The sequence below is a fragment of the Archocentrus centrarchus genome, chromosome 4 (assembly GCF_007364275.1).
Source record: "Archocentrus centrarchus isolate MPI-CPG fArcCen1 chromosome 4, fArcCen1, whole genome shotgun sequence".
Classification (NCBI taxonomy): domain Eukaryota; kingdom Metazoa; phylum Chordata; class Actinopteri; order Cichliformes; family Cichlidae; genus Archocentrus; species Archocentrus centrarchus.
The window spans coordinates 261,668-284,985 of NC_044349.1; the positions used below are offsets into that span (position 1 = coordinate 261,668).

Below are 23,318 nucleotides of genomic sequence, written 5' to 3' on the forward strand. Positions count from 1 at the left end.
GTCTCCCTCCCCTCAACCTCAGGAGGTTTCGTCCTGTTAAAGGGAGTTTTTCCTTCCTACTGTCACCAAGTGCTGCTCATAGAGATTCATTTTGATTGTTGGGTTTTCTCTGTATTATTGTAGGGTCTTTACCTTACAATATAAAGTGCCTTGAGGTGACTGTTTTGTTATGATTTAGTGCTATATAAATAAAATTGAATTGAACTGAATTGAATTATTATTTTGTGGCACTCTGTGGTGGGTCCACTGGAGAAAACAAACAGTTGACATGGCGTAGATGTCCAGCCAAGACTCTCTGAGGGGTAAGATGTCTTTTTGTGAAGAGAAACTGTCTGAGTGTTGAACTCCTGAACCTTGAGCTCATCATCTCCTGGGTGGAAACCTCTTCTCACAGCTTTTGCTTGCATAGCATCACGCTCCTTGCTGCTGACCAGGTTTTGTGCTGTTAATGTCCAGTTTCAGAGTAAGGCTTTTATTTTGAAAGGTAACAGACTAATCCTTGAACCGCCGTCCCTGCAGACTCTTGTAATAGTTCTCCTGTTCAGTCTGGTTACGGATCTCTCGATCCAACAGAACCAGTGCCGTCTTGCGCCTCATGGCCATTTCCCTGCGCTGAGCATCCGCTGGCATCTCCACCTGTGGGTGAGGTGGGTTTGGAGATATGGCAGGGTCGATAGCAGCACATGGTGAGGCGGAGCGGCGTGGGTGGAAGCTACTGCTACGGCTGGCCGAATCTCCTCTGTTTATGTTAGAGAGGTTGTAGGTTTCTCGTGGGTCTCCCCCATTGGATGCCCCTGCCCACTCCCATGGGTTACTATTACCTGACAGGGGTGGGGCCTGGGGTGGAGGCGGGACTTGAACAACAGGATGATGGGGGGCATGGGCATCCACTGTGATGATACCAGGCCCCTCCCGTGGCTGCTCAGAGGGGGGGCGGTAGTGCGGTGAGTCAGCAGTGGAGGAAATGGCAGAGCAGGTTGAGGTGGTTTCAGAGGATTTCTCCCCAGAGGAGGAGGATGGCAGAAGGCCCTGCTGCTTGGACATGGCAATGACTTGCATGAGTCGCGGCTGGTTTGCAGCACCACGCCCAGACCCTTCTGCCGTTGTCTTCTCCCGGATGGCAAGCCACTTAGCCCGGGTCAGGGCACTCTTTGGGGAGACTGGCGGGGGTCCTGCTTCTGGGATTTGTGGCGGTCTGGGAGTTGCCACGGCTTTGGCCCCCCCTGGAGGTGGAGTGGGGTTGCGACTTGGGTTTGCCCTCCCAGAGTGCACTGCAGGCTGGTAAATTGGAGCCTGAGAACCCCCATCATCAGTCCCCACAGAGCCCACCTCAGAGCCGTCCTCGCTGGCTTCGCGGTCCATCTCATCCCGCACGCTCAGTCCTCGCATCTCCATTGACTTCTGCTTCCACTCCGACACCAGCTGCTGTGACCTCATCGGGTCCATGGGGACCTGTACGGCCTTCAGACGGCGCTGCACCGGTTGCACCGGCTGCATTGGCAGGACCGGCTCCTCCGGTCCATCATTGGCCCCCAGCACCCCATTTACATTCATGCTAGCCCTTGGCAGCGTGTTGCTGAAGGTCACCATGGTCTCCTTCCCCATGGGGCTCCGGGGAGCCAGCAGCTCCACGTCCACACTGGCCCTCTTCAGGCTCCCCATGGAGCCCTTCTCCCTCTGCAGGGGCCCCAAGCCCTCCAGCCGGTCCATGGGGGCCGGAGCCGCTGCTATCTCATCATTACTTTCAGAGGCAGACGCGGGACCTTTGTTGTAGACAGACTCATGTCCTCGCTCAGTCAGTGCTCGTAGAGGGTCTGCCTTTGGAGGTGGGGGAGGTGGGGCTGAAGTGATGTCATCAGATGATGTGAAGTTGGCGACAGCATGAAGAGCCTGAAGGAGGAGAATAAAATATGTGTGATTTTTGAAAAGTGAGTCATAACCCTGCTTCAGCAGGAAAATACTAAATGTGATCATCAGATCAAAGCTCTTCTGCATGCTGGTGATCAGAGACAGTTTGACCATTGGCATGCAGTTTTGTTATTACTTTTCAAAAACAATCAAATCCCTCCCTCTCCCTCAGTTACTAATTTCTATTGAAACAGGCTTTAAATGATTTGAAAGTCTTTTCTTGCTGTTTAGTCACTGAGTTGTAGCTTTGTTGGAAACAGAGTTCGAGTGTTCTTGTGTTGTTTCTGTGCTTATGATGGTGTTCAGTGAGTGAGGTGAGTGACTGCTTTATAAAACCAGCAGCAGTAAATCACTTAACCTAAACACCTTTCAGCATGTTTCTGCTGTGTTCATCAGACTGAATTATTAAAGCTGCCTCAGTGACCCTCTGTCCATATTTTAATTTCACATGTGCTGTTCAGAAGTTTCTGTTGTGCTGGGAGGTTTCTCTCATGCTCAGTTTGATATTCAGTGAATCTGGACCCTGGCGTCTCTCTGTGAAGCTCTTGAGCTGAAGCATGCTGGCTAAATAAAGATCTGAGTCCTCCACTGAGTCACTCAGAGCTGCAGAGCTGTTGGTTTTTGATCCGCCATCAGCCTCCGGTTTAAACTGATGCAGTTGCCATGACAACAGCAACACAAAGCCATGTCCATAACAACAGCTGGACTGTCTGATAAGCTGCTAAAAACTCTGAGGGCTGCAGATTCAGACTTTAGTTTGGCTTCATCAGACAGAAAACACATAACAGCAGGAGCTTTAAAGGTAGAATAGCTGCAGCAGCTATTCTACCTGGGGACATTCGGCAGGTGTGTGCTTTATCTCACCAGGTAGGCGGCGATGAAGGCGCCGATGAGGAAGCCCACATAGACGTCAATGGGGTGACTGCGATGCTGCGTGATCTGAGTCAGACCAGTCAGTGCTGCTGCGATGGCGAATGCAAAGACCAGCACGGGTTTGAGCAACTTGGTGCTGTCTGAGATGGTCGAGTTAAAGTACATCTGACAGGAAACAGAAGCTCACATCAGACAACACTGCAATGCAGCACATTCAACACATCTTTACATACTCAGCATGTTTCCTACAAACAAAAGTCAGCAGTAAAAGCAGAGCTCAGGCTGGCTGCAGCTTTCGGAACTGGTACGTTTTCCTAAAGACATTTTTAAAATCACGAAAAATCATTTTCAGCATCTTTCTCAGCTAAAATGCTTCTGAATTTGTTCCAAGATGGAAAAACTGTGTTTTAATGACCTGGAAAAATTTAAACCATGATCTAAAATCACTCCCAGGTTTGAGACCCTGCGTTTCTGGGCTGAAGCTCTGAGACTGTTTCAGTCTCAGAGCTTCTCCATGGAACTAAAATCACATCAGCGTGTTTCTGTGGGAAGGTTTTCTTTGTTGCACTTACAGAAACATAAACAGCAGCGAATGCTGACAGAGTTGCATGCTGAGAAGGAAACGTCTTTCTGTAAGTACACAAGAAGAAAACACTGATCAACAATCAGTCTCAACATTTCGAGCAACAGCAACACAAACAGGAAGTACGGTGAGCACCTGGCAGCCATGATGGCGTGCTCATCCTGCCCAGAGCAGATATCTGTAGTGATGTAAGCATTTTTGTCACATGACACGCCCGCCAGAGTGTAGTTGGGTTTGCAGACGGTGAGGAAGAATGGAGCGTGGTAACCAGTGGACAGCTGGATGATGTCAGTGAGCAGCGCTGTCGCACACAGGCCGAACACATGCACACCTGCAGGCAGACAGGTGACACGTCAGAGAGACAGGTGATACGTCATAGACACACACAGGTGACATGTCCGAGAGACAGACAGCTGACATGTTACAGAGACAGACAGGTGACAAGTCAGAGAGACAGGAGACATGTCACAGAGACAGGTGATACGTCACAGACACACATAGGTGACAAGTCACAGAGGGAGAAAAGTGACACGCCACAGAGAAAGACAGATGACACGCTACAGAGACGTCCAAACAGGTGGACATTTGGCAGGTACAGCAGATGCAGTCATACCTACAAAGCGGACCGTCCTCCTCAGGAAGGAGTTGAAGCTGCAGCCACCAGCGCTGATGCTTCCTTCGGCTCGGCGGAGCTTCAGGCGGGACTGCAGGCAGTAGATCACTCCTTCCACCAGCATGATCTGAGGTTCCAAACAAACATACCTCAGCAGCCTGCAGCAGGACAGGCTGACCATGCCCCCTGTCTACAAACTATTAAACTAACCTATCCAACCAACCAACCACCCATCCAGCCACCAGTACATCCACTACTCATCCATCTTCTTAGCCACCTATCTGCCTAGGGTAGTTCCTCATTAAAGACATCATCTGACATAATCAATAAACAATAATAAATTATGGTACCGAGGCTGCAGGGCCGGCAAAGGCGAGGCTTAGAAGCATCAGCAGTGGAATCAGCTCGTCTCCTCCGTCCACGTACGGCATACTCAGATCTCTGTCGTGGCAGCGGAAACCCACCTGAGCTGGCTTCACCACATCGGTCAGCTCCAGGAAGTACAGCGACACCATAGAAGAAGCCACGATGGGCAGCTACATGCACACAAACAAATACACAACTAACAGCTGTTGGTGGAATCATCTTATGCTGATGTTCATCCACATGGCAGGAGGTGCTGCCAAAATGCAGCTCTGAGATTACAGGCAGTGTAAAGAGAAAGCAGAATTTGTCTGTATTCTTCTTTAGGGATGGAAATATAAGAAAACATTGTTCTTCTTCCTTTCAGATGCCACAAACTATGTGAAAGGTGTTCATTCTGCTGATTGGTTGCATGTTTCAGGGTCAGGAACAGGAACAGGACAGTAGATGCAGGAGGAAGTGTCTGTGTTCTACTGTGATTAATCTTCTTGCTGCCTCCTAGAGTACAAACACACCTGTGTACAGGTTTAGCACAAACCTGCAGGTTGATGCCAGATCATATTTCCTGACAAATAAATCATCTCAGAGCTCATTCAGTACTGGACTGAGACTGCTTCCCCTGAGGGTTTCTGGTTATTTTAGTTCAAGTATGATTACTGTGTATATTTATGTGTGCTGTGTATGAATCACTGCAAAGTACACCCACCAACCGCTCTCCCACCTGGAAAAAAGTTTCCCTCCTCTGGTCAAAATGGCTATCAGCCAATCACCTGTCAGTCAAAAGTTGTTAGCCAGTAAGTGTGCCCCAGATAACCCTCCTTTCTGAAATTCACAATGACCAACATTTACAAATTAGACTTCACATTTTACTCATTAGCTTCACTATTCATATCCAGAAGCTACATCCATGTTTAATCCAGTCTATGGATCTGAAGCATACCATATCATCTGTCTAAAATGGTGGAGTCAGTGTTATGGTGTGTAAGTAACCTAAGAGTCTCTCAGGGCAAAGAAACGGGATGTTCTTAAAGGCACCTGATCTCAGCCCCGCAGCCGCTTTTCAGGTATTTAATACAAAACTGAAGGCAGAGACCCACAAACGAGCAGCAGCTGAAGGTGCTGGAGTAAAGGCCTGAAAGTATCTCAAGGAGGAAACACAGGTGATGTCCATGGTTCTTCAGGCAGTCACTGCCTGCAGAGGATTTTCATCCAAGAATTAAAAATGATACTTAAAACTCCCCTCCAAAAGTACTGGAACAGTGAGGCTAATCCCTTCATTTTTGCTGTAGACTGAAAACATTTGGGTTTGACATAAAAAAAAAAACCAAATCAATAAGATACCAAAGATCAACATCTCAGTTTTTATTTCCATTTGGATCTGATACACAGCTCAGAAGCACCTTTGGTCTGAAAAAGACTTAATATTTAGTTGCAAATCCTTTGCTTGCTAGGCCAGTCTTCTGAGTTCATCATACTGCTGACATCATGGTGACATCATAAATTAAGATGAATGAGCCTGTCCCAAAAGAAGCCATGACATCACCTCCACTGTGCTTCACAGATGAACTCGTATGTTTGGGATCATGAGCAGATCCTCTCACTCTCCAAACTTCAGCCTTTCCATCATCATTGTCTGATCAGTCCTTCAAACTTTGTCCCAGAGTTTCTGAACTTCTTGGCAGATTCCAGCCTTGCCTTCCTCTTCTTCTTGCTCATTAGTGGTTTGTATCTTCTGGTGAAGCCTCTGTACTTTGGTTCATGAAGTCTTCTGAGGCCCTTTTTCCACTGACCGGGTGCCGGTGCCGGTGTTTGAACGGTTCATTATTTTTTACTCTGCGAACACACTCGGTGCTCGGCCACAAAATGGGTTCAACTCCAGCACTGCAAGCTAGCTGGTCTCGAACCAAGAACGCATGAAGCAAGTGGCAGAGGAGCGTGACTGCCATCTCGATGTAAAGTTTTCTACCGCAATTTCACTGCATGGTGTGTATTACAGGAGAAAAACGATGCGATTTTCACGGCTCTGAATTAGGTCGGGCCCTAAGGCTGAACTTGCTGCTTTGTATCAGTTCATATCAGGGTTATAATAGTTTTGGATTTTACATTATTGTTTAGTTTTAGTTAGTTTTTACTTTTTTTCTCTAATTCAGTTAGTTTTAATTAGTTTTCAGAGCGGTTTCACTCGTTTTTATTAGTTTTTATTTTAGGTTTATTGCTTAGTTTTAGTTTAGTTTTGTTAGTTTCAGTATTAGTTTTAGTTTTTCATACTTTGTCAGGTGCAAGATTCAAGGCACAAGAGTGACAATTGTGTAATAAAACTCAACCAAGATTGAATTATATTCAACAACCAGCTGTTCACAGACAGCAGCACTACGTGCTAAATGTGTGTAATATTAAGGACACACATGAACATCAACAGGGAGAAACAAAGAAAAACAGGAACTACAAACTCAATAAAGTCTAAAATTAAATCCCAATAAACTCCAGCCTCACTGCAGCAGATTAACAACAGCTTCATGTGGTGTTTGACAAAAACTCTTTGAAGGAGTCAAAGGTCAAATCCAGCTGCATCCTGATGTTCTCACCGCCTGATCCTGGTTCTGTTTTGGAGCTAGCTTGGTTAGATGCTCTAATGAGACTTCAGGGTCTTTGTGGCCTCTGTACACACTGAAGTTGCTGACCTCATGTCCATGTCCACATTTATGCTTGTGTAGCTGGATTGTGTGTGTTAATTATCTTGTGGTCGTGTGCTGGTGTTTTATATGCGGTGCTGGGACTTTTTTTGGTCCTCGCTCTTTGTGCTCAGTTTTTTGGCTGCAAACATATTTGTCCCTGTTTTTTCACTTCCTTCATTTCCTCACGTCCATCCTGATAGTTTCAGCAGTCTCCCTCCAGGAATCTGCTGACATTTGTGAGTCCTTATATTGATGTTTTGATTATTATTCCTGATTGTTATTCTCTGACTGATAAAGTAGCTGGAAAAGCACGAGGACTGAACAGGTTAATCACAGCGTTGCGGCTGCGTGGACCCGACGAGTAGTCACGTTTCTTCAGAGGTGAACGTCAGGTTACGTGGGTTTAGAGCGACTCTGCCGCTTTCTCGTGCACACGCACGCACACAGCTGCCCGACGGCGCTCCCAGCTTAAACTCAGAGAGCGAAAAAATGATCAATCCACAAGGCTTTTAAATAAAAAGACAAACAAGAAAAGGAAGGTCATTTTATCTATGATTTCAGTTAGTTTTAGTTAGTTTTTAAAACTCACAATACAGTTTTAGTTAGTTATCGTTTTTTCCTTTTAATTGCAGTTTTTTTCTTAATTTACTATTGTGCACTGTATTTTAGTAATCATTTTTATCACTCATATTTTTATTATTTTATTACTTATTGTCTGAGGCACCTAGAAAGGAATGCATTTTAAATTTCGTTGTGCAACTTCTGTGTACAATGACAATAAAGATTCTGATTCTGATTCTGATTTATTTATTTCAGTTAACAACAATGTTTTTTCAATTTCAGTTTCGTTATTTCATTCATTTTCGTTAACTATAATAACTCTGGTTCCTATCACAGATAAAAGGACACAAAGTGCGTACTTGTCGTCTTGCTCTAATCGCTGTCTGTGTTTCCCTCTGTGCTGCACACAGATGCTGCAGTAGTTTGGTTTGGACCCTAAAACGTATTTGCAGCTCGAGAAAGGGGAGCGTGTTCTCCAGATGAGGACCCACCCACACTCATGTGTAAAGGAGCAGTTCACAGAAACGCGGTGGAAACGCGGGCCCATTCTTAAGCGTTTTGCAGGTTCATTGAAACCTACACCAGAACTGGCACGAGCACCGGCACCTTGGCGGTGGAAACGTGGTATGAGAACAGTAGATTGTGATACCTTCACTGCTGCGTTCTGGAGGTTGTTGCTGATGTCACTAATAGCTGTTTTAATGTCTTTCTCTACAGCACTTAAAATGTTTCTGTCATCAGCTGCTGGGGTTTTCCTTGATCTACCTGTTCCACATCTGTTACTTATTACACCTGTGACGACGTTCTTCTTCAGGACTTTCAAAACATTTGTACTGGCTATGGCTAATGTTTGTTCATGGCTCTGATTGATTTTCATCTTCTCTCAGCTTCACAGCTGCTTGTTTTTTACCCACAGACAGCTCTCGGGTTTCATGTTGGTTACTCCTCTAACTATAAATGTACAGTCTGCACAGGCAGAACCCAAATCTGAACCTGAGCGCAGAAATTCAGCCCTATTTATTGTTTGAATAATCAATGTAACAGGACACACCTTGGCAACAAAACACACCTGTTCATGTTTCAATACTTTTGGAGGGGAGTGTATCTTAGTTTGTTCAACTACCTTTGAGGCCCTGAAAATGGGGCACTGTGAATAAAAATAATTCCTAAACAGTTAATTAAAACTTTTGTTAAACGTCCTGAATTAAAGATGAAAATCTGCACTTCAATCATGTCCTGTTTGATTTAAAACCCTCTGTGGTGGTGTGCAGAGGAGGAGGTACAAAGGCTGTGTTATGCACCTGACTGTAGATACAGTCCTTGGTGTCATGTGACTGTTTGTTTATTTGTTTGTTTCTCTCACCTCAACGAAGTAGAAACATGGCAGCAGAGTCAGACTGTCCTTTGGAGGTTTCTTCTTCATCTTCTCTGAGGGGGAAGATGTCATCATCATCATCATCCTCATCAACCTACACACACACACACACACACACACACACACACACACACACACACACACACACACACACACACACACCAGAAGTTAACATTATTTTCTAATTATAAATAAATTGAAAGCTTGAGACCTTTCAGAGAAACTGATTTGTCTCAGAGCTTCTGTCCAATCACATCTTCAGATCTGACCACCTGACAGAGTTGCAATCATATTTCAGGAGGGGTGGTGCTAACCCACGCCCCCCTCAGGACATGGCTGATGAAACCATGTTGTTCACTGTTTGCTGCCCCATAGCAGAGATGTTAAAAACATGGACACATTCTCTTGCTCAGAAAAATGAAGTGCATTAAATCTGCATTCTGCTTCAAAGCCACCAGGGAGCGACAGCTGTGTTGTGGCTTTTTGTTCGCCATTTTGGATATGTGATAATCATGGTGACAGTGTAGGATCACACAGACCGATCACTGTCTGCCATTTATCCCTAATGGCCGTAAAAACGGGGTCCAGGTGGAAAAAACCTTGTGATTTGTTTGGTCGCCATCGTACCGCTGTGGTCATAGTTTGAATGGAAGCTGCAGTGAAACCATGACCCTTACGAAAATTCACTATGGTTTCCTATGGTTTTTATGCAGTAACCATGGTAAAACCATGGTTACTGCATAAAAACTTTTCCCCTTACTAATTTTCATAAGGGGAGAAGCGCAGCGGTTAGGGTTCAGAAACCAGAGACCATTCACCTTCAAAGTAAAAGTTGTGCCTTTTGAAACATACTGGCTGCAGCTGAGGCAAAGCTTTGCTTTCAAGGTGAACTGTCTCCATTTACGGTTTGCATTGCACTTTTCACAGTTTTACTACCACTTGGTGAATAGTTAGCAAGTATTTGCAGACAAACATGAAAAACTACAGGTAACAATGGGAACCTGCCAGCAACCAGTGCAATCACTCCGAGGTTTTTGAAGCTGCAGCTTCTTTGTAACTGATTCCTCCAGTGAGGGACTCCAGGAACCTCCACCAACCAGTTGGGGAATATGCCGCTGGTCATATCACGTATGACATCACATGAGAAACCTCAACACGAGTCCATGGGGAAACAGCTCTGTGTTCTGATCCATCTATCGACTGGAAATAAATCAAATGTTTAAGGGCAAGAACTGCTGGTAGAAGGAGCCTTCAGTTCATCAACACACTGCTCAGTGGTCTCCTGAGCAGAGGGCAGATGATGGCTGCCACAGTGCAGACACATGAAGGTCATTATGCACAAGAAGAGACTGCAGATCAGTGTAAATGACCCAAACAAGGGTTTGTGTTTGTGAAGAGGATGCGTGTGTCCATCTCTTATCAAATGAAATGTCAGTAAAAACAAAAACACGTTCTTGTTCTCAGCATTGCAATAACCAATGGATTTCTCTTTCTTTCTGCTGCAAACAGCATCAGGGGGTCCGTCTACCCATCAAATCGTGACCAGACTGAACTGAAGAGATCCCATCTATGAGTCTGCCAAGTTTGCAGGTAATTCAGTGTTTTAACCTGTCAAACTGGACTCAGGGCAAAGGTCAACCAGTCACTGTCTGTTCTTGTTCACGGATGCAAAGTCACACTTTTCTGTTACAGTCAGCAGGACTTCAGAACTGAACACAATCTACAGAACCTACACAAAGGTTGCTTCCTGCTTGTGTGCAGTCCTACAAAAAACCAACAGTGTGTAACCCAGAATGAATAATGCTGTGCATAGCTCTAAGCTGACTGGCTGAAAACAGGCCAGAATGGAAACTAAGCAATGGGGAAGTCTGTCAGCATGAGACGCTCAGGCAGGGCTGGACTGGGACAAAAAATCGGCCCTGGCATTTTTGGCTTAGACTGGCCCGCAACTATGTCTTAGAAGCATTTGACACTGTCTTACTCTTATTCAGTGTGGGCATACCTTTTGCTAATAATCCTTTTTTTTACACTTACTTTAGTAATGCTTAAATTGCAATGCTTTTACTTATCATTTAGCTTTTTTTAAATCTATTATTTCACTTGTTTGAGTGCTTTTTAAAACATGTTTAACCAGCATAGAGGCTACAAATTCAAACTACTGTGCAGCCTTTTAACACACCTAAAATGCTATGATGTAGCCTAAAATGCACACTTGCTGCTCATCCAACACTTCTCAGCTTTGACCGTTTGCTATTTTATCAGATTAAGGTGGCTGCACGTTTTTGGGAAGTATGCAAATGCAAATAAATATTGATACTAATCTATCGCCATTGCTCATCATTCTCATGTAATAGAACTAACGTTACATCCATCACCTCAAAGTCCCTGTTGTGCCGTTATTATGCATGTCTGATGCAAAGGCTTTTAACACCTTTCTCATATCACAACTCTGGAGACCGAAGATCGTTGTCAGCAGGTTTAATGACATTCAAAAGGGTGAAACTGAAATCAAGAAAAACAGTACAATAAAAATATGAATATATGCAGCATAAAATGTACTTTATAATGAATTTCCGCTGAGTGACATCCTAAATACTTCTATATGTATAAAACTACACTACCGGTGCCATCTTGGACAACCTCGTAAATTGCAGGTAAGTTACATAACAAAGAGACTCATTTTATGGTCAAATAATGCATAAGTGAACTATAGCTAACACAAAAATAATGTTACAAAATTATTTCTTTGGTACGCACCGGCAATGCAACCTTGAACAAAGATATATGCAGTAATTTCCTCCAACCGGACATCATTAACTGTCAGTTGCCGCCATTACCGTTTGTTTGACTGTTACTGCTGTTCAATAAAGTTTCGGTTCAAATAAAATAACGGGTTGCCAAGTTGCAATACCTAAAAAGAACACATGAGGGCAGGCTTTTCACTTTTTGTCCTACATGCATGAAATTAGTTTCTGAATGCATAACATTAGCAACTTTGTAACAGAACACTCCCCGTCTGGCGTGAATAAATGCCACAAATTGAGTCTTTAGAAAACAAAACAAAACAAAAAACAGGTACCTTATGAAGGAACCAAAACTACAATCTCTGAAATAGGTCTTACAAACTGTTTCAAACCATCTGATTTGGCTACCTTAATTTCTACTTTGCGTACCCTGTCATCTTTACTTGGAAACACCTGAGTTATGAGTCCAAGAGGCCATTCATTTCCTGGTACTTGACTGTCTTTGAGTATAACGACACTTCCTAAGCTCATATTAGGTTGGCTGGATTGCCATTTGCGACGTGACTGGAGAGTAGGAAGGAACTCTTTCTTCCACCTGTCCCAGAAGGTGTTTGACAGGTGCTGGATTTGAGGCCACTGGTATCTGTAAATATCTGATGTTTTGAAGTTACCAGCTGGAGCATGAAGAGGGATAATCTTCTGAGTTAGAAGAGCAGCTGGAGTTAAGACGAAAGGGTCCCTTGGGTCTGAAGAAACTGGGACAAGAGGTCTAGCATTTATGATAGCTGACCCGCCAAAATGAGAAGCATGTGGTGGGTTAAAGGTCCAAGTACATCCATGTTTTTTTAAGTAGGTCTGTACAACTGTATTATCCAAGTTTGAGGGGATTTTCAGTTCTTTGCATGCACTGACAAAATTGGTGCCTCGATCAGAACGAATAGCTTTTACAGGTCCTCTTATTGCCAGAAACCGTCTAAGCGCATTAATAAAACTAGACGTGTCGAGTGACTCTATCACCTCAATGTGAACTGCCCTAATACTCAGGCATGTGAATATGATAGCCCACCTTTTGTTTTGGTTCACACTTCCTCTGGTACGTCGGGAAGACACAAACCAAGGGCCGAACATGTCTAAGCCCACATTTGTGAATGGAGGGTCTGTTGCAAGACGGTCTGGAGGGAGGTTTGACATTTTTTGTGTGCCCAGAGGAGCACAAAGTCTTTTGCAGGTTACACAATGATAGATGACTGTGCTCATCTTTCTCTTGCCGCCCACTATCCACCATCCTGCAGAGCGTATAGCTCCTTCAGTAAAGAGGCGACCTTGATGGTGAACCTGATCGTGATAGTGCTTTAAGAGGAGAACTGCTACATGGTGGTGGCCTGGGACTAGAAGTGGGTTCTTTTCACCTTGAGTCAAGTTTGAGTCAGCAATGCGACCACCTACTCTAAGGAGTCCATTTTCATCCAGATAAGGGTCTAAGTTCTTGAGAGGGCTGGTTTTGGGCAGCTTCTCATTCCTTTGTACACACCTGATCTCTTCGGAATACACCTCCTGTTGTACTGCTTGCATCACAACGTTTTGAGCTTATTTAGACTCATCCACAGTGAGTCCTGTGTCACAGTAATGCCAACCACTGCAACGATTGTTCTTGCTTAGTGGTGATTTGAAGTTGTGGATGACATGCAGTAGTCTAGAAAGAGCACGTATGAGTGACCTCCAGGTGGAAAACTTACTGAATCTATCAGAACCAAGTTGTCTGAATGAGGTTGTGGTTTTGAGAATAGTGACATGGGGTCTAACATCTGAGTCCATGCTAGGGTCCACAAGATCGTAAGAGTCATTTGGGAGCCTCTGGGCTTGGACTAATTGTTGTCAGGGCCAGCGAACCAGTTACTAAGGGGCAGCTGGTATGCAGGGACAGAACGAGTGGCGTGGTCTGCAGGGTTCTGACTGCTAGCTACATAATGCCACTGGTTTGGCTGAGAAGATCTGCGGATCCTGGTTACACGGTTACTAACACAGACATAAAATCTCCTAGTCTCATTGTAGATATAACCTAGGACTACCTTACTGTCTGTGTAGAATGTAGTGTGATCTAGTTCAAGGTCAAGTTCATCTGCAATTAAGTCTGCAAGCTCCACTGCTAACATAGCAGCACTAAGCTCCAATCTTGGTATGGTTTGATCTGGGCGTGGTGCAAGCTTCGCTTTGCCCATAACAAACCCTACTTGACACTTTCCTTCCGCATCTCTCACTCTTAGATAAGCCACTGCAGCTATGGCTTTAGTAGATGCATCTGAAAACACACACGACTCTCTTTCTGTGGCTGCTGAGGGAGAAATGTCTGTGTATGCTCTGGGAATGCTAAGGTCAGATAGTTCTTTAAGTGAGTCCTTCCAGAGAGTCCAGAACTCTTCCATTTCTGGGGGTAAAGGAGCATCCCAGTCTCCATTTTCAACTGTGAGTTCACGCAGAATGGACTTCCCCTGTATAGTGACTGGTGCTACAAAAACCTAATGGATCATAAAGGCTGTTAATTGTTGATAGAACACCTCTTCTTGTGTCTCATCTGGGACACGAAAGGTGAAGCAGTCTCTACCTAGGTCCCAAAGGAGACCCAGGCTGCGTTGCATGAGGACTGAATCGGCTTCAAAGTCTAAGTTTATTAAGTCTACTGCATGATCTCGGGTAGGGAAGGCCTCTAATATTTCCTTCCTGTTGGCTGCTATTTTATGCAGTCTGAGATTTGATTTCGCCAGTGTGGCACGGGTTCTTTGGAGTAGGGACACAGCCATTTCAATGGTGGGAAGAGATTTGAGTCCGTCGTCCACGTAGAAGTCCCGTGTGACAAACTGTCTCACGTCTGGGTCACAGTCTACCTCGCTGCGTAGAACAGACTGCTGCAAGCCATATATGGCCACTGCTGGTGATGGGCTGTTCCCAAAGACGTGGACTCTCATCCTGTACTCCACAATGTCCTTGGAAATGTCATTGTTGCAGAACCACAAAAAGCGCAGGTAGTTCCTGTCTTGCTCATGGACATTGAAACAATAAAACATCTGTTCAATGTCTGCTGTAAAGGCTACAGCTTCCTTTCTGAAGCGTATTAAGACGCCTAGCAGTGAGTTGTTAAAATCTGGTCCTGTTAACAACACATTGTTCAGTGATACACCCTCGTACTTAGCGCTGCTGTCAAAGACGACGCGGCCTCTGTATGGAAAGGTTTTAGGCAGATTACCAACTACAAGCCTAAAACCCCCCACTCCACAGACGACCTACAAACTGCAAATAGACTGAACGAGTTCTATTGTCGTTTTGATGGTCAGTTCAGCAGCCTTCACACCTCCACCAGTCCCAACTACAATACAGCCAACACAAATATTCACCCCCCAACCTCCCCCACTCCCCACACCTCAGAGAAGCCCACATCATCAAGGACTCCCACCCCAGAGTCCCCCTCATCCCCCACCCCCACAGTCTTTTGTATTCAGGAGGACCAGGTGCTAAAGCAGTTCAGGAGTGTCAAAGCTCGCAAAGCTCCAGGTCCAGATGGTGTCTCACCTGCCACACTGAGACACTGTGCTAACGAGCTTGCCCCATTGTTCACGAACATCTTCAACTCCTCACTGGAGGCTTGCCACGTGCCTGTCTGCTTTAAAACCGCTACCATTGTTCCTGTCCCCAAGAAGCCAAGGATCACTGGACTAAATGACTACAGACCTGTGGCACTGACTTCTGTGGTCATGAAGTCATTTGAGCGTCTGGTGCTGTCCCACCTCAAGTCCCTCACAGCCCCCCTTCTGGACCCCCTGCAGTTTGCCTACAGAGCCAACAGGTCTGTGGACGACGCCATCAACCTGACTCTGCACTTCATCCTACAGCATCTGGACTCCCAGGGAACCTACGCCAGGATCCTGTTTGTGGACTTCAGCTCTGCCTTCAACACCATCATCCCTGATCTCCTCCAAGAAAAGCTGTCCCAGATGAACGTGCCTGATCCCATCTGCAGGTGGATCACTGACTTCCTGACGAACAGGAAGCAGCACGTGAGGCTGGGGAAGAATGTCTCGGACTCCCGGACCATCAGCACTGGCACTCCTCAGGGCTGTGTCCTCTCTCCTCTGCTCTTCTCCCTGTATACCAACTGCTGCACCTCTGACCACCAGTCTGTCAAGCTTATTAAGTTTGCAGACGACATGACTCTCATCGGACTCATCTCAGACGGGGACGAGTCGGCCTACAGGATGGAGGTCAAACGTCTGGCGTCCTGGTGCAGCCACAATAACCTGGTACTGAACGCCCAGAAGACAGTGGAGATTATAGTGGACTTTAGGAAGCACACAGCCCCTCTACCCTCCATCATCCTGACTGACACCCCCATCACCACAGTGGACTCTTCTCGCTTCCTGGGAACTACCATCACCCAGGACCTCAAGTGGGAGCCCACCATCACCTCTGTCATCAAAAAGGCCCAGCAGAGGATGTACTTCCTGCGGCAGTTGAAGAAATTCAACTTGCCAGCAAGGACCATGGTGCAGTTCTATACTGCCATCATTGAGTCCATCCTCACCTCCTCCATCACTGTGTGGTACGCTGGAGCCACCACTAGGGACAAACAGAGACTACAGCGCGTTGTGCACTCTGCTGAGAAGGTGATTGGCTGTAACCTCCCATCTCTCCAGGACCTGTACACCTCCAGGACACTGGGGCGTGCAGGTCGGATCACAGCCGACCACTCTCACCCTGGGCACAGACTTTTTGACCCTCTCCCCTCAGGCAGGAGGCTACGGTCCATACGGACCAGAACCTCCCGCCATAAGAACAGTTTCTTCCCCTCTGCTGTTGGACTCATGAACAATTACCCTAAGACTGCTACCACCACCCTCCACAAACGCTGATGACCCTATGTCTATGCACCTGTCTGACTGCACTGATGTACATATTAGTGGAATATAGTCTACATTCTTTTATCTTTTAATTAGTCTCTGCACTGTATATTTTGTAATTTTGTAATATTGTGCTATAGTTATAGCTCTAATATCTCTGTATATTTGCAATTTGTATACTTGTATATTGTCTTATAGTTTTTATACTTATTTGTTTTTTTCTGTAAGCACGAAGTACCGCAGCAATTTCCTAATGCTGTGAACCTGTTCACCCATATGGCAATAAAAACCTTCTGATTCTGATTCTGATTCTGATTCTGATCTGTTTGGGTTTACGGGGGTGGTAGACACCGAATAGTGGCAAGTACCAACATTCCTCTCCGTCTTTTAGTGGAGGGGCAATTTCTGCATGTTTGTTTTTGAATACTTTGTCCATGAAAGTCACAAAGTGTTGTTTCATTTCCTCATTCTTTTCAAAGCTGCGAACCAGTGACATCAGGCATTTCAGAGCCTGTGGTCTGTTGTTAGGGAGCCTTTGGCGTGGCAGTTTGAATGGTAATGGAGCGGTCCAGCTGTTATCTTTGTCCTTTGTTAATCCTTCTTCCATTATTTTTAAGAAGGCATTGTCTTGAATGGAAGGTGAGATGTAATTGTCATGTCTGGTTTGTCTGAACACATTACATCCTAAGTGGTCCGGTTCACAAGTGCTGTCCACAAGCTGGGTGCTGAAGTTGAATGGGACTTGTATGTCACAATGCCTCTCTCTTATACTGAAAACATTAGGGCATGGCTCAAACATTGTGGGACGACCTTTCTCAGTGGCATTTGTGAACAGAGTCTTTACTGCAAGTGTTTTGTGGACATCACCTACACACACATTTCCTACTATGACGCACCCAAGGTCCAGTTTTTGAGCATAGGGTGCATTGTTTGGTCCACTTATCTGTTTACGGACTTTGTGAACTCTAATAATGTCCCGTCCAAGGAGCATTAAGATGGGGGCATTAGGGTCTAGATCAGGGATGAGGTGAGCTATTGACTTCAGATGGCTGTGATGCATAGCTGCACTGGGTGTGGGTATCTCATCTCTGTCATTTGGGATATTTTTGCATTCAATAAGGCTAGGCAGAGGAATGTGGACTGAACCATCTAAGGCTTCCACTACATAACCGATGGCTCTCCTTCCCATCGTATCTTTAGTTCCAGCGCATGTCCTAAGTGAGTAGGGAGAACTGGGTCCACAATCATTGAACAGTTCAAAGAACTCAGGACGTACTAATGATCTGTTACTTTGCTCGTCATGGATAGCATAGAGCGTTACTACTTGTTTTGGGTGGCCTACTGGGTACACTTTAACGAGGCAGATTTTAGAGCATGATCTACCTGCTTCATTTGTGCCACAAACCTGGGTGCAGCTGGAGGTGATCTCCTCTGGTTCTATGGTGTCAGGCTCCCCGCCATGCTCTACCGCAGGTTCAGTCTCTCTCAACCAGGGGGCTGGCCCTGGGTGGAGAGCAGTGCAGTGTTTCTCACTGTTACACTCAGAACACTGTGCCTTAACTTTACAGTCCTTTGCGATGTGTGAAGATGAGGTACAGCATTTAAAACAAAGGTTGTTCTCCTTTAAGAACATTTTCCTGTCATCGAGTGTTTTCATGCGAAATGTCCTGCATTTTGAGAGGGGATGAGGTTTTTTGTGAATGGGACAAATCTTGCCACTATCTGCAGCTTCGTTCGCAGACCTATGCATGTCTGAGATGGGACGAGAGATGACATCAGTTTTGTGCACTGAAATGTCTTTCTGTCTGTTTGTTCTCCAGGGTGGCTTGTCTGGTTTGGAAACATCAGGAAACAATGTGAAGTTAAAGCTAGGATCATTCTTAGAGTCAGCCTCTTGTGTAACAAAGTCTACAAAAACGTTAAATGGTGGGAAGGACACACATTTTGTGCGTTTGTAATTAGCTCCTGCTGTAATCCATTTTTCCTGCAAGTGGAAGGGGAGTTTTTGGGGTCTGGCATCATAGAAGCTAGATGCTGCTACTTGGTTTGACCGTGAAATCCTTATTAGTATGTAGAGACGAGGTAATGACTGGGGGGTTTTGGGAGTTGTCAAGATAACTGGGAGGACAGATTGGAGTTTGCTGTGGGTCATCATCTTTTCCGGAGTGTAATGACTCATTGCTGGTGGGCTCCGGTTTATTTTGAAGAGCATTTTCAGCTTGTGATGGCTGAAAAGCAACATTTTCTAGCTCTTTCACAAACTTAGCTTGGCTGACGACATATTGTTCAGTACGTTCAGCTGTTACAGAAGGACATGGGTTGCTGCCTACTTCTATCTGTGAGGCAACAGCCGCTTCTAATGCCTCCGCTTCAGCAATGGCTGAGGCTACATCCTTTTCTTGTTGTAGAAATTCAATAGATGCCTCAATTTGGGCCTTTTCTACTTTTAAGTTCATTTCTTTAGCTGTAAGGCCGAAACGGGCTTTGGCTGCCTCAGCCTTTGCTCTTGCCTTGGCTGCTGCAGAGCCTGTAGAGGAGACACACGAAGCCTCGGTCTTGAGAGATGACGCCTGTTTGGACATGGTGGAGTTGACTAGGTGATATCTGCAGGATCGCTGCTGTGTGCCGTGCTGCACTGAGGCGTAGTAGTGGTCTGCTTCACTCTACATGAGAGGACTGCGTTATCTTCTTCAGCGTGGATGCTGCCGTTTCACTGTGCCGTTCTTGTGCATGTCTGATGCAAAGGCTATTTAACACCTTTCTCATATCACAACTCTGGAGACCGAAGACCGTTGTCAGCAGGTTTAAAGAAATTCAAAAGGGTGAAACTGAAATCAAGATAAACAGTACAATAAAAATATGAATATATGCAGCATAAAATGTACTTTATAATAAATTTCCGCTGAGTGACATCCTAAATACTTCTATATGTATAAAACTACACTACTGGCACCATCTTGGACAACCTCGTAAATTGCAGGTAAGTTACATAACAAAGAGACTCATTTTATGGTCATATAATGAATAACTGAACTATAGCTAACACAAAAATAATGTTACAAAATTATTTCTTTGGTACGCACCGGCAATGCAACCTTGAACAAAGATATATGCAATAATTTCCTCCAACCGGACATCATAAACTGTCAGTTGCCGCCATTACCGTTTGTTTGACTGTTACTGCTGTTCAATAAAGTTTCGGTTCAAATAAAATAACGGGTTGCCAAGTTGCAATACCTAAAAAGAACACATGAGGGCACGCTTTCACTTTGTGTCCTACATGGATGAAATTAGTTTCTGAATGCATAACATTAGCAACTTTGTAACAGAACACCTGTATTATCCTAACCTTACTACCTGCTTACGTACTACACTTCCTCGCTCACTCTGTCCCTTGGTTTCCCTGCATCTCTGGCTGCTCCTCTCCCTGCTGCTGTCTTCACCTACAGCAGAGCCGACCCAAGCCTTGAAGGAGCGGCCCTAAGCAAGATTTGATTTGGGGCCCACTTCATTGTCCCCTGAACTTAACTGTTATTAATGCTGGAGGGTTAAAGTCGATTATTAATTTTTTTTAGGATGCATTACTGTTTCGGCATTTTCAATTCAATTTTATTTATACAGCGCAAACTCACAAACAGTCACCTCAAGGCGCTTTATAATGTAAGGTAAAGACCCTACAATAATTACAGAGAAAGCCCAACAGTCATCCTAATCTTAAAAATAGAGAGGGTGTCTGTCTCCTGACTCCAAGCTGGGAGCTGGTTCCACAGAAGAGGGGCCTGAAAGCTGAAGGCTCTGCATCCCATTCTACTCTTAAGTATCCGAGGAACCACAAGTAAGCCAGCAGTCTGAGAGCGAAGTGCTCTATTGGGGTGATATGGTACTATGAGCCAATGAAGAGAAGCCAATATGGGAGAAATCTGCTCTCTCTTTCTAGTCCCTGTCAGTACTCTAGCTGCAGCATTTTGGATCAGCTGAAGGCTTTTCAGGGAGCTTTTAGGACAGCCTGATAATAATGAATTACAATAGTCCAGCCTAGAAGTAATAAATGCATGAATTAGTTTTTCAGCATCAGTATGAGACAGAAATAGCCTACTCATTAAATTAGTGTTGCTACAAGTGTACAAATCTAGACAGTTAGAATAGTCTCTTCTTTCCTTTAGAAAACTGGGATATGTAAAAAATTAAAACAAACCAAAAACATTAATGACAAATGTGGGCGAACTTGGGGGCCCCCTGGTGGTCAGCGGGCCCTATGCAGCCGCATATGTCGCCTATGCCTCGGCCGGCTCTGCCTACAGCCTGCTGTTGCTGGAGCGTTGCTGTTACAGAGGATGTGGAGGCTACAGCAGCGAACATGTCTGTGATCTTTACACATTTTGTAGCATCTACAGCGACTCTCTTCAATTTCTTCGCACGTAACTTCTCTGCACCTCCTTTCTGCCCCTTCGGTTTCTCCGTGTTGCCTCTCCCTTAACACACGCATTCAACACTGAAACTACTAGCAGGGGGCACCACAGAGAAAAGGTGGGGCCACTTTCATCCTATGTCCTGATTGGTTCAATCCACTATCTATATTAAAGATGGGCCAATGGGCCCTGAGGACTGTCGGCCCACCGGGCAAATGCCCGGTACGCCCGATTACCAGTCCAGCCCTGCGCTCAGGCGGGCTGCAGAGACACTATCATTGTTTTTAACTCTTTGTGCGACCAGCAATATACAAGCAAGATGACTGTTTGTGATGCTGCCCCCTTCTGGCAGTAAACAGCATGCAGGCGGCATATGCAAAGCTGAGCGTGGGGTTAGCGGTTCCTCCACGCGTCCTCCTGCCTCCACACAGAAAAACCTCCAAGATATGAGGGCACTGATTAAAAAAAAAAAAAAAAAATCACATTCAAGGAAACAAAAAAGATTAAACATTAATACTTCACACACTAAGGTTAATTATGGAGTTCCACAGGCTTCTGTGTTGGGACCAATTTTATTTACATTATACATGCTTCCCTTAAGCAGTATTATTTTTCTAATAATACAACAACATTTACAACATTTTCATTGTTATGCAGATGATACTCAGCTTTATCTATCAATGAAGCCAGATGACACACATCAATGAGTTAAACTGCAGGAATGTCTTAAAGATATTAAGGCCTGGATGACCTCTAATTTCCTGCTTCTAAATTCAGATCAAACTGAAGTTCTTGTGCTCGGCCCCACAAATCTTAGAAACATGGTGTCTAACCAGATACTTACTCTGGATGGCATTACTTTGGCCTCCAGTAACACTGTGAGAAATCTTGGAGTCATTTTTGACCAGGATATGTCCTTCAATGCACATATTAAACAAATATGTAGGACCGCTTTTTTGCATTTGCGCAATATTTCTAAAATTAGAAACATCCTTTCTCAGAGTGATGCTGAAAAGCTAATTCATGCATTTATTACTTCTAGGCTGGATTATTGTAATTCATTATTATCAGGCTGTCCTAAAAGCTCCCTGAAAAGCCTTCAGCTGATCCAAAATGCTGCAGCTAGAGTACTGACAGGGACTAGAAAGAGAGAGCAGATTTCTCCCATATTGGCTTCTCTTCATTGGCTCCCTGTTAAATCTAGAATAGAATTTAAAATCCTTCTCCTCACATACAAGGTCTTGAATAATCAGGCCCCATCTTATCTCAAAGACCTCATAGTCCCATATCACCCCAACAGAGCACTTCGCTCTCAGACTGCTGGATTACTTGTGGTTCCTAGGATACTTAAGAGTAGAATGGGAGGCAGAGCCTTCAGCTTTCAGGCCCCTCTTCTGTGGAACCAGCTCCCAGCTTGGATTCAGGAGACAGACACCCTCTCTATTTTTAAGATTAGGCTTAAAACTTTCCTTTATGATAAAGCTTATAGTTGGGGCTGGATCAGGTGACCCTGAACCATCCCTTAGTTATGCTGCTATAGGCCTAGTCTGCTGGGGGGTTCCCATAATGCACTCAGTGTTTGTTTTCATCAGGAGGAGCAGCTCCTTCACACCTCCACTTGTCTGACCTCCTGCCTGAACCCTCTGCCTTCTGTCAGTCACATGGTTTCAGAGAACTTTATTGAAAATCAGTTTAAGGACAAACAATTGCAGGAGGAAGAGGAGGCTTAGAGAGTCTTCTTCCTCTTCATCATCTGCATCACACAACAGTAGGCGCTTTACACAGTCAGCCCAGGATCTTCATCACCATCATCATCACGGTGACTCCACACGTTACCCTCTAATGCCAATTAACATCCGACCAATCAGCACACAGAGCTCCTCCACCCACTGATGGGGACGCACAGACAGAAAGACAGGTGGAGGTGCAGCAGGTCTGCGGTCCAGCCGCAGCTCAGCTCGGATTGGACCAGAAACAAAGCGGGCCGGTTTACTGTGTGACGGTGCAGCACTGCAGCAACACACACACGTACACACACACAGAATCGGTCTCACCTCAGAGCATCGACCCTCTGAATCCTGCCACCAACAGAACCGGAACCTCCGCGTAGACGCACACCGGACACACCTGCCGGACTCTCGCGGCTCGGTTTCAGTCCTGGTTCTGGTCCCGCTGGGCTCCGTGTCCCTGCAGACCCGCGCAGAGACCGTCTGTTTCCTGGAGGATGCTCCGCTGCTGCTGCTGCACGGTGTGTGTGTTTCAGAGGAGGTGGGGGGGGGGGCTGTGAAACGTGCCTCCTGCGTGTCGGTGTCAGCTGATCGGCGC

The 23,318-nt window shown here is 45.3% G+C and overlaps 1 protein-coding gene across 1 annotated transcript; it reads right to left on the reverse strand.

The window, feature by feature from the left end:
* Window positions 1-102: 102 nt before the first annotated feature.
* On the reverse strand, window positions 103-23,166 carry plppr3b (phospholipid phosphatase related 3b). Its single transcript, XM_030727974.1, has 8 exons — window positions 23,048-23,166; window positions 8,940-9,045; window positions 4,328-4,513; window positions 3,978-4,104; window positions 3,500-3,695; window positions 3,354-3,411; window positions 2,773-2,946; window positions 103-1,890 (listed from the first exon to the last, which is right to left on the reverse strand). The coding sequence occupies exons 2-8, from the start codon at window positions 9,039-9,041 to the stop codon at window positions 493-495; spliced, it is 2,241 nt and encodes a 746-aa protein (XP_030583834.1). The 5' UTR covers window positions 9,042-9,045; window positions 23,048-23,166; the 3' UTR covers window positions 103-492.
* Between the last annotated feature and the right edge of the window lie 152 nt (window positions 23,167-23,318).